Source organism: Podarcis filfolensis (assembly GCF_964270895.1).
Source record: "Podarcis filfolensis genome assembly, chromosome: 8".
NCBI lineage: Eukaryota > Metazoa > Chordata > Lepidosauria > Squamata > Lacertidae > Podarcis > Podarcis filfolensis.
In genome coordinates, this window is record NC_139611.1 from 79479296 (window position 1) to 79497830 (window position 18535).

At 47.4% G+C, this 18535-nt stretch overlaps 2 protein-coding genes across 2 annotated transcripts in view; one reads left to right on the forward strand and one right to left on the reverse strand.

The window, feature by feature from the left end:
• Nucleotides 1–18535, reverse strand: part of LOC310768641 (zinc finger protein 574-like) — a 290700-nt gene that overhangs the window by 251012 nt on the left and 21153 nt on the right. The window lies entirely within an intron of this gene.
• Nucleotides 1–18535, forward strand: part of GRIK5 (glutamate ionotropic receptor kainate type subunit 5) — a 92856-nt gene that overhangs the window by 68522 nt on the left and 5799 nt on the right. The window contains exons 12-18 of the mRNA XM_083626920.1: nucleotides 1929–2132; nucleotides 3824–3937; nucleotides 6637–6746; nucleotides 8328–8501; nucleotides 11074–11239; nucleotides 14679–14904; nucleotides 16828–16956. Coding sequence (XP_083483046.1) covers nucleotides 1929–2132; nucleotides 3824–3937; nucleotides 6637–6746; nucleotides 8328–8501; nucleotides 11074–11239; nucleotides 14679–14904; nucleotides 16828–16956 — 1123 coding nt within the window. The remainder of the gene's footprint in view (nucleotides 1–1928; nucleotides 2133–3823; nucleotides 3938–6636; nucleotides 6747–8327; nucleotides 8502–11073; nucleotides 11240–14678; nucleotides 14905–16827; nucleotides 16957–18535) is intronic.

Consider the following 18535-nt stretch of genomic DNA (forward strand, 5'->3'; position numbering starts at 1 on the left):
GGGAGTGTGGGTTCCCTTGGCCTTTAATATCAAATTCAAGTTGAGAGTCTTCTGGGCTTGACAGACGGTGAGTTTGTACGTGGGACGCAAGCGACCAGATCCAGAGCGCTGAGCTCCTCGACTTGTGTCGGGGAGTGAATTTTCGCAAACTCGGTTTGTCACGCAAGAGGAAGGAGCGCAACCCCTGCTGAGATTCCTCCACTTTGGCACGGCTGTCAAAGCTGCCCTGGCACAGAAGAAATAGAGCACCTGATGACAGGGAGCCTAATGATCTGTCGGTCTGCTCCAGCTTTGATCCCGGAAACCCTGCATACCATATATTGTAGTCACACACATAATATGGGACGCGGGTGGCGCTGCGAGTTAAACCACAGAGCCTAGGACTTTCCAATCAGAAGGTCGGCAGTTCGAATCCCCGCGATGGGGTGAGCTCCCGTTGCTCGGTCCCAGCTCCTGCCAACCTAGCAGTTCGAAAGCACATCAAAGTGCAAGTAGATAAATAGGTACCGCTCCAGCGGGAAGGTAAACGGCATTTCTGTGCGCTACTTTGGTTCGCCAGAAGCAGCTTAGTCATGCTGTACGCCGGCTCCCTCGGCCAATAAAGCGAGATGAGCGCCGCAACCACAGAGTCGGCCACGACTGGACCTAATGGTCAGGGGTCCCTTTACCTTTTACGCATAATACACCCCTTCGATGCAGCAGTCTCAAGCTGGAAGCAAAACAGGAGGAGTATGGAGTTCCTTGTGGGCTGCCGTACACAGCTCGTGGTGCATTGCCAGTGTGGTCCTCTGCTGGACTTTAGCTCCCATCATCCACGAATATTCCGCATGCTAGCAGGAACTGATGGGAGTTGTAGTCCAACAAGATCTGGAAGGCACTGTGCATTGGCCAGCTCCAGTGAGCGCCATTTTGGCTTGATGGATCCCAATTCTTGCGGGGTTGGGATTAAAGGTCTAAAGGACCTGTTCTCCTGTACACCTGGTCTGCGGCAAGAGGAGCCCATGGGGCACCTTCCAGATGCCATTGGACTACAGCTCCCATCCGCCCCAGCCAGCATGGCCTGTGGTCAGGGCTGATGGAGCCCACAGCATTGGCTGCCCTTGGTCTAAGGAGAAGACATGATCAAAACATTATTACACTGGAACTCATAGTAATTCAGTGTAAGCCGATTGGTTCAGGATTGGTGTGATCTGAACTAGTGCAGTTTGGCGCTGAGTAGAGTTTTTTTTGTGGGGGGGAGGTGAATGCCTCTCTTTTATTATTTTCTGTCTTTCTTTTCATTTTTTAACAAGCGCTTCCTTGCTGTGTAGAGCTCCTCAGGGTGTCTGGCTGCCATTCTCCTCCTCACAGAAGGCGCTGAGACAGAGCTATGGCTGCGGTCAACACGTAGCGCAGCCCCAGTGCCTTGTGGGAGGAGAATAAAGTGCTTTGTGGAGAATGTGAGAGCGGGGCTTTGTTTTGTTTCGTTTGAAGAAGGCAGGGAAAGGCGACTGCTTCACCAACCAGGGTAGTTCCCCTCTCTCCTCCTCCTGAAAAGAAATAAGCCAACATTTCTCTCCTCTGTAGAGGGCTATTCTGACTTAGCTGTAGATGTAGACTGACAAAAGTTTCGGAATACGCCACATGCTTAACCTGAGGAATTCACTGCCACAAGATGTGCCGGTGGCCCGCAGTGGAGGGTGAAAAGGGGCATTGCCCACAACCTCGGTCTGCCCTCACCCAGCCCTCCACCCCCTCCTGGGTGACACAGCCTGCCATCAGTTGAGTCAGCTGCGAGGAGTGAGAAATGTACTTATTTTCATCTGAGGAATGTCGGAGGCTATGAAATGGAACAAGGCCTTGGTGAAACTTCCTTGCAAACTTTCTTCTAGAACTTATTCCCTAACGCAAGGGGCTGTTACTCACTGTCTCCCTGTCCCCTCTTACAGGAAAACCCCTACGTGATGCGCCGTGCAAACTTCCAGGAGCTGTCCGGCACAGAGCAGTACGAGGGCTTCTGTGTAGACATGCTCCACGAACTCGCCGACATCCTTAAATTTCGCTTCCAGATTAAGCTGGTGGACGACGGGCTCTATGGGGCTCCCGAGCCAAATGGATCTTGGACTGGCATGGTGGGAGAGCTCATTAATAGGGTACGGCTCCTTGGGGTGGAACCCAGTGGGGTCTCTTTCTCCCAGACCTTTTCCTGAAGACCCACAACCCCCTTATCTCTCGGTAGTATATCATCTGACAGGGAATCTTCTGTCGGAACCAAAAGCACAAAAGTGTGGGCTGCTGAAAGAGGACAAGTGCATGTGAGCATGTACAGCATGCCCTTCTTCTGTAGGGCACCATGACTGCCCTATCACTGTCTTTCCGGTTCCTCCGAAAGCTCAGGCCCTAGTGCTGCTTCTTTGGTTCTTTGCCCTCAGATGAAGGCCTGTCTAGACACAGAGCAAAATGTGATAGGTGACAGGGGATCAGATTTTTTTAATGCACCTGCGTTCCTGTACTTGCTCCCTGCAAGTAGAAAGCTAGCACCACAGGAACTGGGCTCGACTAAAATATTTTCCTAGCTTTTTTCTTGCAGGGAGGGCTTTGTTCTGTTTGTTCGCATGAAAGAGTGCTCAGGAATGGCATCCCCGCAACTGAAGTCTGAAGCTGTAAAACCACTCTGTCACCTCACATTGCTGCATGTGTTGACCGAGGGCTTTCCCACAGCTTTCCTTCAGGGAAAACCACTCTTTAGCGCTGAATTGGAGCAAACTGCAACCGGGTTTTCTGGGGATTGCCATTTGTTCCGATTTAGAGCTAAAGAGCGGGTTTATCCCTGGGAAAGGAGTGAGACGGGGGTGGCAGGAACCTCTCAGTGCTTTCAAAGCACATGACAAGCAGAAGTGTGGACAAGCCCCCAGGCACAGGCCCGGTCTTATTTGTGGAGATAATGAATGAGCAGTGGGTACTTCATTCTTTTTCCGGGGCTACAAAAGATAGTGTGATTAAAATGGACAATAATTCACTATGGGAAGAACTGCTATCTGCTGTAGTTCTGGAGTCTCCAACCAGAGGGTGATACTGAGACCTGTGGCTGCCAGTTGAGTGTTTGCTACATCCAGCCCACAAGGGTTCCTCCCAGATGTTGCTAGACTCCAGGGCCCATCAGCTTCAGCCAGCATGGTCGAAGGTCAGGGCTGATGGGAGTTGTAGTCTGGCAACATTTAGAGAGCATCACATTGGCCACCCATATACAAGGGCGGGGTTTCTCCAAACTTGGGTCTGTAGCTGTTTTTGGACCACGACTCCCATCATCCCTATCTAGCAGGACCAGTGGTCAGGGATGATGGGAACTGTAGTCCAAAAACACTAAGTTGGAGAAACCATGTACTGGGGGACATATTTATACATTAAATATGCATTCAGCGTGGGAAATTTTTTTCTAACCACGTGGTTGGAAACCTCGGTATGAAATAAATGTGCAAAATCACCCTGATTTTCTGCTGCATGAGCAAGCAACTCTATAAAGTTGCTGGAAGTTTGCTGCCACAAATCAGCCTGTGAAATTCAGTGCCCCTCTCTGCCCACCCTCCCTGACCACCAGCTTGGCCTTTCTGGATCTCTGACACACTCTTCCCTGCCACCTCCTTTCCTGCTTGCAAAATGTCGTTGCCAAAGTGATCTTTCCCTTGCTCTGAGCAGTTAGAATGGCTGGCGGGTGGAGGGGGAAGAGGAAGAGAAGGCACCGCTCCTTTGCTCCTGCTCCCACCCAGAAGAGGGCGCGTGGCGGTGGGTTGGGCCATGCAATTCTCTGAGTGACAGGCAGGGGTCACTGTGCTTTGCTCCGCAGAAAGCTGACCTGGCCGTGGCTGCGTTCACCATCACGGCCGAGCGGGAGAAGGTCATCGACTTCTCCAAGCCTTTTATGACCCTGGGGATCAGCATCTTGTACCGGGTTCACATGGTATGTGCGCTTTTGTCTTGTGGGACTGGGAGGAGGGGGGGCCACGGCTGAGAGTTGAGCAAATGGGCTGGTGAACCTAAGGGCAGAACAGTGTGGCTGTTGAGTCTCATTTCACACACAACCCAGTACAGTGGTACCTTGGTTGTCAAACGCCTTGGTACTCAAACACCTTGGAACCCAAACACCGCAAACCTGGAAGTAAGCGTTCTGGTTTGCGAAGTGTTTTTGGAAGCCGGATGTGCTCCGTTAGAGTCTTATGCTGAGGTCTGTCTGTTTTTGCCATTTATCCTTTTTTTGTTTTTGCAGCTCTTTGTTTTTTGTTTTAGTGACTGTGTGGAACCCAGTTCAGCTACTGATTGATTGACTGTGTGACTGCAGTACATTGTTTATTGCTTTCATTTTATGGATCAGTGGTCTCGATAGAGAATAAAATTCATGTTAAATTGCTGTTTTAGGGGTTGTGTTTAAAAGTCTGGAACAGATTAATCCGTTTTGCATTACTTTCTCTGGGAAAGCGCACCTTGGTTTTGGAATGCTTTGGTTTTGGAACGGATTAAGTTTGAGAACCAAGGTACCACTGTACCTATTCTGAGACTTTAGACAGCCTCACAATTATAGGTGGGAGTTTTGACCCCTGCGGGTCATGTGCTGCAGCCTTCTTAAAGCAGTTCTTTATCATGGGGAACTCTGGTTAAAGGAACACTCCTTCATCCTCTCCTCCATTCTGATAACGGTGCAAAGTTGTGCTGTGGTTTCACACCATCCCACGACTCTTCTCTCCTGTCTTCAGTTTGGGAAGGCAGCAAAAACGGCAACTCTTATCACATTGCAAGGTTGTCAAAACAAGGTCTCCTCGGCTGCATTCCGCTTGATGGATCGCAAAGTGTGCAGCAGGGCTAATATAAGCAACAGTGCTGGAATTGCACCAACAATACCCTTGTTCCAGTCCCCTGTTTCAGCCTCGAAATTCATTGAGTGACTTCAGGTTGGCCAGTATCTCTCGGCCTCACAAAGCCATTGTCAGAATAAAACAGGGAGTGAGGAACGAAGCCACGTCCTCTGCCTTGAGCTCATTAGAGGAGCATTATCCTAACAAATACCCTGTTATTTGCGAAAGACCTTTAAACGGAGCAAGGGAGCGTAGCTGCAATTGCCCCGGGTTTGTCATGAATCAGCAGAAACCAAGGTACCAGCCCTGAGTCAACAACCTCTGAAACAGCCTCCAGAATCCCCGATATAATGACAACAACAAACCGGTTTCCTTCAAGGCGCATTAGAGCGAAGAGAACGGCATTAAAGCTAATTGTGTAGCTCCATTATCTCTGCAGTTAGCAGAGTTGACCCGTTAAGTCTGCTTTCAGGAGCACTGCAAGCAATGCTGGCTCCGCTTCCGTGGAGGCAGCTTTTAATTGGAATGCACCACGGCAGTTTGCTGGCCCACATGAAACAGCCCAGTCTTCCTACCTTGTTGTTGTTTAGTCGTTTAGTTGTGTCCGACTCTTCGTGACCCCATGGACCAGAGCACGCCAGGCACTCCTGTCTTCCACTGCCTCCCTCAGTTTGGTCAAACTCATGCTGGTAGCTTCAAGAACACTATCCAACCATCTCGTCCTCCGTCGTCCCCTTCTCCTTGTGCCCTCCATCTTTCCCAACATCAGGGTCTTTTCCAGGGAGTCTTCTCTTCTCATGAGGTGGCCAAAGTATTGGAGCCTCAGCTTCAGGATCTGTCCTTCCAGTGAGCACTCAGGGCTGATTTCCTTCAGAATGGAGAGGTTTGATCTTCTTGCTGTCCATGGGACTCTCAAGAGTCTCCTCCAGCACCATACTTGAAAAGCATCAATTCTTTGGAGATCAGCCTTCTTTATGGTCCAGCTCTCACTTACTACCTTAGGGATAGGCAAAGTTTAGGCTGGTCCATTGGGGCACATTGACATACCAACCTTCGTCTACCGCCAGCCAGCTCTGACCTACCTGCCTCTTTTCTTGCAACCAGTCAGAGATGGTCTGGTTGCCAACTTCCTTCCCCTTAGTCTCAGTGTTGCCCCTGTAGAAGGCAGCAGCAGCAGGGAGGAAGATGGGGACAAAACTAGAAGTGGCTCTGTCATTGGCTCTGGCGCCACCTGCTGTTGGTCTCCCTGTGTTCTGCCCTACCAGTCGCAATGCTCACCAGCCACCACTGGGGATAGGCAAGGTTTAGGCTGGGCTGAATATAGGGATATAGGGAATATTTGTCGGAAGCCACTCAGAGTGGCTAGGCCCACAGGGCTCAGCAAACTTTTTCAGCAGGGGGCCGGTCCACTGTCTCTCAGACCTTGTGGGGGGCCGGACTATATTTTGAAGGTGGAAAATGAACATATTCCCAGAGATGTGTTTTAAATAAAAGCACACATTCTACTCATGTAAAAACACCAGGCAGGCCCCACAAATAACCCAGAGATGCATTTTAAATAAAAAGACACATTTTACTCATGTAAAAACATGCTGATTCCCGGACCGTCCGCAGGCCAGATTTAGAAGGTGATTGGGCTAGAATTGCCGGTGGGCTGGGGCAATCCAGTCAGATGGGCGGGGTACAAATAAAATACGCTATTAATATTAATATTAATAATAATTTTATTTATAATAAGAATTAAATAAATTAATATTAATAATAATATTAATGGTGATTCAGTGCTCCTGCTACTTCTTTTTTTTTACAGGGACGCAAACCAGGGTATTTCTCCTTCCTGGATCCTTTCTCCCCGGCTGTTTGGCTTTTCATGCTCCTGGCGTATCTCGCTGTCAGCTGCGTCCTCTTCCTAGCGGCCAGGTTAGTGCCCCCTACCCTGGAGCCATACTGAGGCAGTACTAGGGATGGGCCTATGGGGCGTGGCCTCCCAGTGGTGTAGCTGGCTGCTTGGGCGCCCGGGCTGAGCCATCCATGGGGGCGGGGCGAGCTGGGCAGGTCACTGTGGGCGGAGCCTGCATGGAATCCACCCTCCTCCTCCCCCTCAGCTGCCCTGGCAGATGCGAGCCCCACGTCACCCAAAAAGGAGAGGTGTATGGCTTGGGCACGTTGCAGGCCCTGTGGTAAGTGCCACCCCCTGGGTGAGTGGCGCCCAGTGTGCCCCCCCTCCCAGCTCCGCTGCTGTGGCCTCCCCCACAAAAAAATTTCTAAGCACCTCTAGTGTTTCTAGGTAGGTAATGAATCCAGCAGAAGTCTGTGCTTCTGTGTGTTCTCTGTGTTACTGGGATATTAATTTGAGAGAATAACTTGAAATTCCTCTAAAGAGTCTATTTGGGGGTGTTGAATTGTGTAACTGAAGGGAAAGTGAATTGGGTTGGAGCAGGAGATTAACGGGGGGTAACTGAGCGAAAGAGTTTTGGGGTGATCTGGGATGTGGTACAAATTAACTGCGTATTTTTGGGGGTGGGGATTTGGTTGGCAAATTAGTCGGCTTGCATTCTGTGGCGTTTAAATTCTGAAACTGCATCCACACATATAAATTAGCCCATTTTTGCTTACGGGCTTGTGCCCCAGTTCTTTTAAGAACCTAACCAAACATCCTTGTTGCATTGTGTGTTGCAATGCACCCTGAAGCCGAGGTGGTCAGGCGTCTGTATTCTTTCTCGGGGGAGGTAGATTTAGTCACACAAATTGAGCTCCGCATAAAGTCACGACCGCCTGTCAGTAGGTACTCAGACATAATGGTATGTGCAGATATGTACATTCACACATACACATTGCAGAGAAAGAGCAAGGCAGAGGAGTCACCTTGAAGTATGTAATATTTCAGTTTCTTACAACATTCCCTCCCCCAATATTCCAAATAAAGTTGGGGAGGGCTGCCAGGGACCGGATGAAATTGCTTTGAGTGTTGCATCTGATTCAGAGGCTGCCTGTTAGCCATCCCAGGCTAGGTTTCTTCCACATGTTACGCTTGGGAAAAGGACCGTAGTTCAGTGGAAGAGTGCCTAATCTACATGCAGTAGACTCCAGGTCCAGTCCCTGGCAGCACCTTCAGGTCAAAAATGGGATCGGGTAGCTGACGATGTCAAAGATCTCTAGCCCAGAGGCCTGCTGCAAGCCAGAGCGGTTTGCACTGGGCTAAACGGACTAAAAGTCGTGTGCCGTCTTTAAGGCAGCTCTTGTGTTCTTTGCTGCAGCAGATTGTGGGAAATGTCACTGCTCAAATCCTGTGATGGATGTTCGTGGCTGCAGCCATTTAGGGCGAGATCTGAAATGTCACTTTGAAACTGGTTCATCTTTCATGCCTTCCTGTAATTAAATTGGTAGTTTAGTGAAGGTTTGGAGACTACCCCTGAGCCTAAATATGTTTACATAGAAGTAAGCCAGCTCCTCTCCTCTCTTTCTTTTCTCTTTTCTCTCTTATTTTCTTTTCTTTCACAGGCTGAGCCCTTATGAATGGTATAACCCCCATCCTTGCCTACGCGAGCGGCACAACATATTGGAAAACCAGTACACGCTTGGCAACAGCCTCTGGTTCCCAGTTGGCGGCTTCATGCAACAGGGGTCAGAGATCATGCCTCGGGCCCTCTCTACCCGCTGTGTCAGTGGGGTCTGGTGAGCATCTGTGGGGCATGTGCCTGACAGGTTTGGAGAAAGGGGCCTCTGTGGAGTTGGGGTCCGTAGCAGGAGGGGTGACCAGCTATGGGGTATATTCAAATCTGGAAAATTCCAGACACCACCTCATCTCCCAGCTGCCTAGTAGCATTCTGCTGCCGTTTAAACAACTGAAACATATTAAATATTTTTTTTCCCCAGGTGCCTGTTAAACATTTGGTGGTGGCTCCTAGGAATTTGGATTTTTAAAATGGGATAGTGGTTAAGTTTTGATTAATCTACTAAAGTTTTAGTTGATTAATCTGGGGGGGGGGGGTTGGTGCCGACAACATTTGAAGGGCACATCTGTTTATCTGTGAAGGCTGATTTGGTTTTTGCATGTTACTGCAACAGAGAATGAAAAAAAATAAAGGAGGCAATTCCTTCTGAAAGCGAAACTGCCGTTTGTGTTTACCGAATTGTAGGGGGTCACACTTCATTCAGTGTCTTACATCAGAGTTTGGATGATATCTAATGTTAATTGATCCATTGTTTAAAAAGCAGATTCTAGAATTCTAGAAATTCTTTAGCCAGTTGGCAGTGTGGATTTGTAATCTAAATCAATGTTTGGGCCCACTCAACCCTTTTCAGCACCTTACGCAGATGTTGCTTAGCCTACTCTACAAAGATATAAAACAGAATTTACTAAAAAGTCTTAATCTGAGCAACGTAATGGAACAGACCTTTTCACCTCAGTGTATGTGACTAGGACATGTTAAATTAACAAGAATAATGTTGGTTTGTGTCAAATGAGGACACGACCTTCTCTCTAGGCTAAAGGCTAACAGCATATCTTCAGTGGGTATTGTTGAGGACTTAAATAAGCATCAATGCTTAGGTGAGTGTTGATGAATTTTAATGGCTGGTATCTGCTAGCTACTAGGGATGCTCCCATCTGCTTTGCTGAGGGCTGGGGAGAAACATTTTAGCAGTTGGCATGCAGCCAGAGAAGGAGAAAGAATCAAGTTTTTTTTTAAAAAAAAAACACTGTCTGGCAGGCAAGAAGTGGCTTTTTTTCCTTTAAAGGGTAGCTTTACCCATTTGGGAGTTTGCTTGCTCCTTTGTTCTCAACCTGGATATTTGTAAAGTTAACTGCTATCGCAAAGGGTTGCCATCACCTTCTTCTCAGAAGGATTTGGGCCCAGTAAGCTTCCGACTGAGAAATTGTGGCAATGTGAATTCTGATTTGCTGGTAAGGAGGCTAGGCAATGTTACACCAAAGCAACACCCTCTCGCTTTCCTTATTGCAAAGAAGTCCAATCTTTCGGGGAAGCCCTCCCAATCTGCTGCATAAATATGCAACCTGAGTTTGCCTGTGATTAGATGCCATCCGAAAATAGCTGCAGCCTGGAAGCGTCGCTGCATTAGATCTTGAAACCCGAAGGGATCTCATTAGCTAGGAAGTTTTCCTCTGCTTCTGCAGGATAAGTGGAGAGGCACTTTTATGCATGCCCAGAATGCCCTTCCCCGAGAGCCAGTGTGGCATAGTGGTTAGATGGCAGCACTATGACCTGGGAGAGCAGGGTTCAAATCCACACTCAGCCACCAAGCTCACTGGGTGACCTTGGGCCTCTCACTTTGCGTGGCGAGTTCCCGCCTCCCGCATCGGAAATAAAGACACATGACACCAGCATTTTAGGTTAATGGGCGAAAATAGGCCACAACTTTATTGGTTACAGGAATTGAGTGGTATTGGCTTAGGCATTGGTCCTACCGACTATCCGGCTTCAGCCTGATTGCTTGAAGTCCGGGAAGGGTTAACCGCCAGTAGGGGGAGTCCTGCTGATGCACATCAACTAGGAGCTCCCCCAGGGTCACCGCTCGGGGGCGTGCCTTAGGCCCACACCTCCATAGGCTTCGGACAGGGCAACGCCCCCCGGAATCCTTTACCGGACTACCCTTCTATATGGGGGAAGATGATGGCACTTCCTCTCCCCCCCCCATCTACATAACAATACCCTTACCAATGCCTAACTGCCAATGCCGAGGAAGTTGTGACGATTTACTACGAGGTAGGCAAAAAACCAAATGGCTGGAGCCAATTTGCCAAGTGGAAAAAAATTCCTACCAGGCCCCTTGATGGCGACCAACGGAAGTCCATAGCAAGGTCAGAGAGCCGAACCTAAAGGGTGGGAGGGTTGGGAAACCGGAGCAGCTGGAGCGACAAAAGAGGAAAATCCTCGGCCGCGCCGGCCCTAAATAGCGCGGGCCACGCCTCCGATTGGCTGGCAAGGGAGATGATGCGGCCGAGGATTCCCTCAGTCTCGCGGGGGCTGTGAACCAGGCCCCGCGCACGTGGGGAGGACGTGAAGCCCGCAACCCCACCTCCTCTCCAGCTCGGAAGTGGCTTTCTTTTAGCCCAACCTACTCCACAGGGCTGTTGTGAGGATAAAATGGAAGCTGGTTTTTTTGGGGGGGGGGAATGAGCTATAAATCAAATGCATAGAAATGCATAAATTGCCCCCCCTTAAATGGCTTTTTTTTTTTTTTTGGTACTGAAAATTGCATGTGAATTTTGTTCTTGTTGCTGCAGGTGGGCATTCACCTTGATCATCATCTCCTCTTACACGGCCAACCTTGCTGCCTTCCTCACCGTGCAGAGGATGGAGGTGCCCATTGAGTCGGCGGACGACTTGGCTGACCAGACCAACATTGAATATGGCACCATCCACGCGGGCTCCACAATGACCTTCTTCCAAGTGAGAGAGACGCGCTCGTCAGCTATATGGCTGGGCTGACACCCAGTTCCCTCCTGCAACTGTCATTCATCCGTCCATGGTCACCGAGCATGCTCAGTCACCATCGGGCTGTTTTTTAAGTTTCCCCCCTTCTAACAATGTTTATGCGCTTCTGTAAACCGCAGGGGTTTTCCTGAGCCGGCTGCTGCCTTCCTCTCACGGGTGGGTGGTGCTGTTTTAGCTGCAAAAGGCATTGGCACCCAGCCCTGAAGTTGGCAGATATGGGTCTTTGATTTGAATTGGGGGAAATAACGTAGCTGTGTTTTGATCGTGTCCGCTTAGCTACTCTGTCCCAAGTTTTGCTCTTGTTCGTCTTGATAGCTAAAGCCCAGAACCTCTTTATTCAAAGACGGGAAAACTCCTAAATGCCCCAGGGGTGGCAATCCCCACTATGACCTCTCTGTGAACTTTTTGGGATCACCTGCTTGGCCCTGGTTGGATTACATGCTCCTTTTCTGTGAATCAGAGAGACAATCTGTGCATCCTTAGAAGCAGGATAATAGAATCCTGCTGGCCTTCCCTTCGGCTTATGGAGGAATCCAGGCCTAACACGACATTCTCCATGTTTAATAGGAATCAGTCCAAAAAAGAATTCCCATGGACAATTCCTTGCGTGTAGTTCCCATTTCACTCAGCAGTTAAACAAAGACATGTATTAAGATTGCACTGTAAATCTGAACCAGTACTCAAAAAGAGTGCAGTTCTGGAAACCGCTGCAACCTCTGCACAACCTCTGTGGTTTGAGCTTCCAGGGCAGAAGCTTTTGTTCACAGCACAAAATACATATATTTTGCAAATATAACAAGGGGCAAAGGAGAACAGGTCCTTTCGGGACTCCCCTATTCCTGCGGCTGCAAACTGTTTTTTAATTCTGAATTTCAAATTGTTGCAAGTCTGAAACCTTCTGGTGAAGGGCGGGTAATTAATAGTAGTAGTAATAATAATGATAAATTTGTGTAAAATGTTTTTTTTTGTTTTGTTTACTAGTGCAGCTTCCCCTTGCCACACAACATAAGCTGTTCCCTTTCAAAATACCCCTTTCTGAACCAGTATAGGGCCCTGTTCTCTCTCGCATCTGAAAAACATTATGTGAAGAGTGGCCTTCATTTCTTTTCATTCTCCCGACTTCCTGAGTACCTTTTAAAATACCTTCTTGAAATTCTCCGAGTGGTGGGGAGGAAAAGATCTCCACAAAACCACTTTAATTACTGGGTGGATAGCTGAGATGACCTTCAGCTGTCTCTTTAACTATCCCAAATGTTCTCATACATATAAACGCCCAACATCAAGCCCAGACTTCTGTCTCTTGGGACTTGGGCAGTGTCCTAGCCATGGCTAGCTTTTTCTCTGATATTGCGCTGGGCTGAAGAACTGTTCCCTCTGAAAATATATTCAAAGCTGATGTCCCTCAGGGCCAGCGGGGGCACAGGATCTGACATATCAGTCCGAGTGCCCCCCTCACTACTAATCATAGTATTGGGGTATTGGAGGGGGGAGAGAGAGAAGGTCAAGGCTGGAGGTTCCCATGGCAACAGTAGCCAAGGCGGCAGTGACCAGTCTATTGTCATTTTTTTTTGGGGGGGGGGTCTAATTCTATCCTTCTCTTGGTTGCTCTGGCAACCTGTCTCCACAGTAACAGCAGTCTCTGCTCCGGGAGACATTAATGAAGGGAAATCAATCAACAAACAAGGTGGCAGGCCGGATGGCGGAAAGGAAAACCTACAGTTTTGCCTTTCAGCCAGGGCCCTGCAAATTCCTTTCCATCCTGAGTCCCAAAGCTGCCTCCTTCTTATGTGTTGCCCTTGTCAAGTCTGAGGACCAGCTCACTGCATCTTGCCACTTCACAATCACATCGCAAATTAGTTTTTAGTGTGGAGTCCAGTTCCGCCTTCATATGTTCCTAAAACCTCGGCTTTTTCTTATAGTTGAAGTTGATTCGTTAATCGCCTTCTAAAAACACCGATTTGCGATTTGCACTGGCGATAGTTGACGACAAAGAATAACGCGTTTAAAGCAAGGCTAAAACCCTAACGAGTGCACACTTGTGGCAAAGACCCATTGATTCATCTAAGAAAGCCTATCAGAACAAAAATGTCTTCGACTGTTTCCGGAAAGTGCAGATAAGTGACCGCCTGTCACCTTGGCAGGACTGCTGTTCCGCAGAACAGGGACAGCCGTTCTCTAAGTTACTGCAGAAGAGGCTTCTGAGATCTTTGCAACTGGCAGGAGAAACCTGACCACAATAATCTACTAGGTGTGCAAGGGCTGTATCATTAATAACAATAATAATAACAACCCCCTCAGACAGAAAACACAAAAATGACAGGTTACCCTGATAATTCCCTCTTTAGTGTTAAACTTGGGCAGCCCACTGCGTTATCAGTTTGGAAGCAAAGCATCCAATAATTCAACATAAAATTGTGCGTTGCTCAAGTGCATTGCCTGGGCAGTTTCTGATTTATTTATTTATTTATGTGCGCCATCCTCTCTCGCCACACCACGTGCTTCTGTCTGCTTGTCGCCTGAGAACAACCTAGTCTTTTAATTTCCACCAGCCACAGGGGGAGGACGGAGCAAGCCCAGTTCCACTACTTGTTGCTGAAAGCAGTAATAAATAAAAAACTAAGCTGGGTGGGGGACCCAACTAGGGACTGGCTGCTTTTTTGTTTGAGTTTATGATTTCATTCGCAAGACTTCCACCCTGGGCCTCAGACAAGCTCTGCAGCATGTCAATGAACTGTGTGGTTGGAATGTTGAACTTAATACAAGTGAGGCCTAAATTTAAAATTCCCACTCAGCCACAAAGCTTTCTGAGTGACCTTGGGTCAATCGCTATCTTTCAGCCTAGCCTACCTGTTATGTACTGAGTTGAATAGGATCCAAACTGCAGCAGTCTGATTGGTCCTAGAACAATGCAGCAGTATGATTGGTCGGCAGGAGCCATCCAATCCAGCTCCAGATAGAAGTGAATCCACAACCTGATTGGCCTACAGGAGAATTCCGGAATTAGCCAATCACGTGCAGCCCATTGTGTAAATAATGTATATAAAGCAGATACTTTGAGGGGACTTTCATTCCCTCCTCACCACTATGAGCTGAAGAAAGAGCATGAAATCCACTCTCGACTCTGAGTATATTTCACTACCCAACAGGGTTGTTGGGAAGATAAAATGGGGAGGGTGAGAGAAACTTGCACGCTGCCCTGATATCTTTTGGATAAAAATGGAATAAACCAATGTACAGGTCCTTCCTTCGCATTATGACGACGCTTATCATGATAAAATTTCATTTGTGGAAGAAACTAACCTCTCAAAGCAAGCCATGAGTATATATGATTGCCTTGCAAAGTCTCAGCATCCTCTCCCTCATTCATTCTCTACCTATTTTTTTCTCCAACCAGAATTCTCGGTACCAGACGTACCAGCGGATGTGGAATTACATGCATTCAAAGCAACCTAGTGTCTTTGTCAAGAGCACAGAGGAGGGGATCGCCCGGGTGCTGAATTCGAAGTATGCCTTCCTGCTCGAGAGCACGATGAACGAGTATCACCGGAGGCTCAACTGCAACCTGACGCAAATTGGGGGGCTGTTGGATACCAAGGGCTATGGCATCGGCATGCCACTGGGTGAGTGGCAGTAGCTGGAGCCAATCATCAGCTGGCATTGGTGCCAAGAGGAGAACAGTGGAAAATGTCAAAGGCACAGGGACACAGAAGCGTGGGCCTAATAATAATTACAATGTTGATAATAATAGATGCTATTTATATATACCTGAGTCACTTCTACTTATTGTGGAGGTTGCTGTATGACTCCTACCTTGATTCTTCTGTACTGCACCTGGCACTAGGAATTCCTAGTGCTAGATGTTGCACAAAAACAAAAAAGAAGTTATGAATCGTGTCTATATTATGCTAACATGAAAGATCAACAGCACAAACATTTTACAAGCACATAAAAAAATCCCAAATAACAATGAATGCTATGAATCATCAACTCTTTACTAACAATCCGTAGTTAGTAGTCCATAGTCTACACTGTTTAATTAATAATAATAATAATAGTAATGTGATTTTATTATTTAGAGGCTGCCCATCTGACTGGGTTGCCCCAGCCACTCTGAGCGGCTTCCAGCAAAATAGAAAAACATTATAAAACATCAAATGTTAAAAACTCACCTATACAGGGCTGCCTTCAGGATTCTGTATGTGTTTGTGTGACATCTGTATTGTTGATCTTCTATATTGGTATGAAATAGATACTGTTTATATGTACGTGAGCCTCTTTATTGTCCGAAAATATCAAGACAAGCCCCTATTTTGTAGATTTATAATCTGAAAGTAGTCAGCATGGGGGTGCAATGGGGGTTCGTGGAGAAGTACCACCACAGAAAACCTTTGTGAGGTTGAGCCAGGTGCCCTGTTAATTGGCTCAGCCTGGGGTTGGAATGGGTATTGGAAACAGATAAATGCAAATAACTGGGGGTTCTGCCAGGTGGCAGGTTGTCAAATGCATTTGGAGTTCAGGACACTCTGAACTAATCAGAAGGAATTCTTTTTGAAGGCCAAAATTGACCGTTTGATTTTTTTTCTACCAGAAAGGTAGAAGGTGTGCTTTGTGGAGAGGGCGTAATTTGAGATATTGCAAATGGGTTGTCGACAATTTTTTATTTTTTTTACATAAAATGTCCCTTGGAAAGGGTAAATCCAGAATAAACTGAGCTGGGTGGGGTGGAGGTAAAACAGGTTAGTGTTCTGCTGTCAATGACATTGTGTGAACGCCAGTGCTTTTGTTTCTGGGGGGACGCAGGGGTACGCGTACCCCTAAACATTTTGTGAATATTTGTACTTTTGTCCATTTACTGTATTTATTTCCCCCGATTTGAACTATAAAATGGTGAGAATTCTTGAGTCAAAATGAGAGTACCCCATACCATTTTTTTAAAGAAAAAAAGCACTGGTGAACGCTACAACAACAGAACACCTTGCACGAAACTTTCAAAAAAACACATTGATTTCTCATGCAGACGTGCTTGCTTATACCAGCTCCTTCTCTTTTTCCTTCTCTGTCTCTCACGCGCATGTGTGCACACACACACACACACACACACCCCTACATAGGCAGGTATAGCCTGTTTTTGGGGATGTTCAAAACAGTGGTTTCATCAACATGGATCTTTTAGATTCCCCTTTCACTTTGGATGAACTTTGGCAGTAAGGTTGGCCAGTCACCCAGAGATCAATACTGAGGGAGATTTTCAAAAAAGTGATATAGGCTTGCTCTTGCAAGGAGCTGCAGCTGATTGCAGCAGCTGAGGCCCCTTTCACCTTCCCCCCGCTTACCTTAAACGCTGACAAGCCTTGTGTGACCAATAAGCCAACTGGTAAATGAGATTCAAAGTCAGCAGGGAGCTATATTAGACGACTTTCATAATGCTGGAGCCGACATGCCGGCCCCTGCTCTGAAGCTCGACTGAGTGATGGCCTGAGAAGGGGTGGATTAATCATCATCGACAGCCCTGTGTCATATCTGCCTCCTTGACAATCCCGCAGGCTCCCCGTTCCGGGATGAGATCACCCTCGCCATCTTGCAGCTTCAGGAGAACAACCGCCTGGAGATCTTGAAACGAAAGTGGTGGGAGGGAAGCAAGTGTCCCAAAGAAGAGGACCACCGGGCCAAAGGTGAGGTGCTGAGGGTTAGAGGGGTGCGTATGATGGGCGCCGCCAACCTGAGGTTGCCAATGGACGCCATGGTTGGGTTAAAACTGAGTAGAACCCAACTGGAATGGCAGCCCAAGGTTTTTGATAAATATGGGTTAAACCCACACCAGGCACCTCAAGTACAGTGGTACCTCGGGTTACATACGCTTCAGGTTACATACGCTTCAGGTTAAAGACTCCACTAACCCAGAAATAGTGCTTCAGGTTAAGAACTTTGCTTCAGGTTAAGAACGGACCTCCAGAACGAATTAAGTACGTAACCAGAGGTACCACTGTACATAACTTCTTCCCCCAAAGGATTCTGGGAACTGCCATTTACCCTTTACAGATTCCCAGTTCCCAACAAACTGCAGTTCTCAGGATTAATTGGGGACGGAGGCATGTGATCTAAATAGTAATAATAATAATAAATTTTATTTATACCCCGCCCTCCCCAGCCAAGACCGGGCTCAGGGTGGCTAACACCAGGTATAAACACAATGCATTAGAATACAACTTAAAAACAAGATTAAAATACAACATTAAAATGCAGCCTCATTTCAGTAGAAACTCAAATAAAAAACTTTTGGGGGATGAAAACGTCAAATCCTCACCAAGGCCAACTGGTCCTACGTGGAAGTCCCCAAATAGGAGTTCCATCACAGAAGGAGAAAGGAAAGAGGGGAAGGGGATCAAGTTGACTCCAAGCCAAAGTCCAGGCGGAACAACTGTCTTACAGGCCCTGCGGAAAGAAATGTGCTTTGAACGTATAGCACAATGTTCCTCACACCTCTCTTCCATACAAACAATTAAATGTGGCAAGCTGGGGGGGGGGGGAATAAAACCTGGAGGAAGAAGCCAAACATGGTTCTCTGCCTAAATGAAGGCCAACAGTATATGGTTGTGAGGCCCTGTCTTTGGGGCTGTTTTGGCCTCAGTTTTTGGAACTTAATTTCATGTGTGGCTCACAGGCATGCCCACCTGCTGAAATCAGATGTAAGTTTTGTAGAGATTGCTAATAGGCTGTGTAGAGCAACCTCTGGTGGCAAGAGAGAAGACTGCGAGTCGAAAAAGATGGGTTGGTGGAGGAAAATCCAATGAGCTGCAGCTGTAGACGCAGTAATACATGCCTCACCATAGCAGAAACAGATCCAATATTGTGTCCGACTAACAGTTGAGCAAGTCAGTAGCTTCTGTTGGTTTGGACGCAAAGGGTTTCTTTTCAGCCTGTGTTCTATTGATTTTTAAAGATCCCACTTATCGAAAAATCAGCGAAATGTGTCAGCTCATTTACTAAGGGATTCTGGATTGGCTGGATTCTGGGGAAGGAAAAGCTGAAAAATAGTAGCCAGGGAACAGCAGGGAAAGGAAAACATGGTGTCTGCAAACATCCAAACTTTCAAAAGCATACATTTAAGTTTTTCTTGGGTGGGATTTGGGGATCTTCCAAAGCGAAAATTGCACTGAAAATATTTGGAAGCGAACATTCAGAGCTGCTCTAGGCACACTGGGCAAGGAGACAACATTATAGGTGTGTGTGAGAGAGATGTGAAATCCAAGG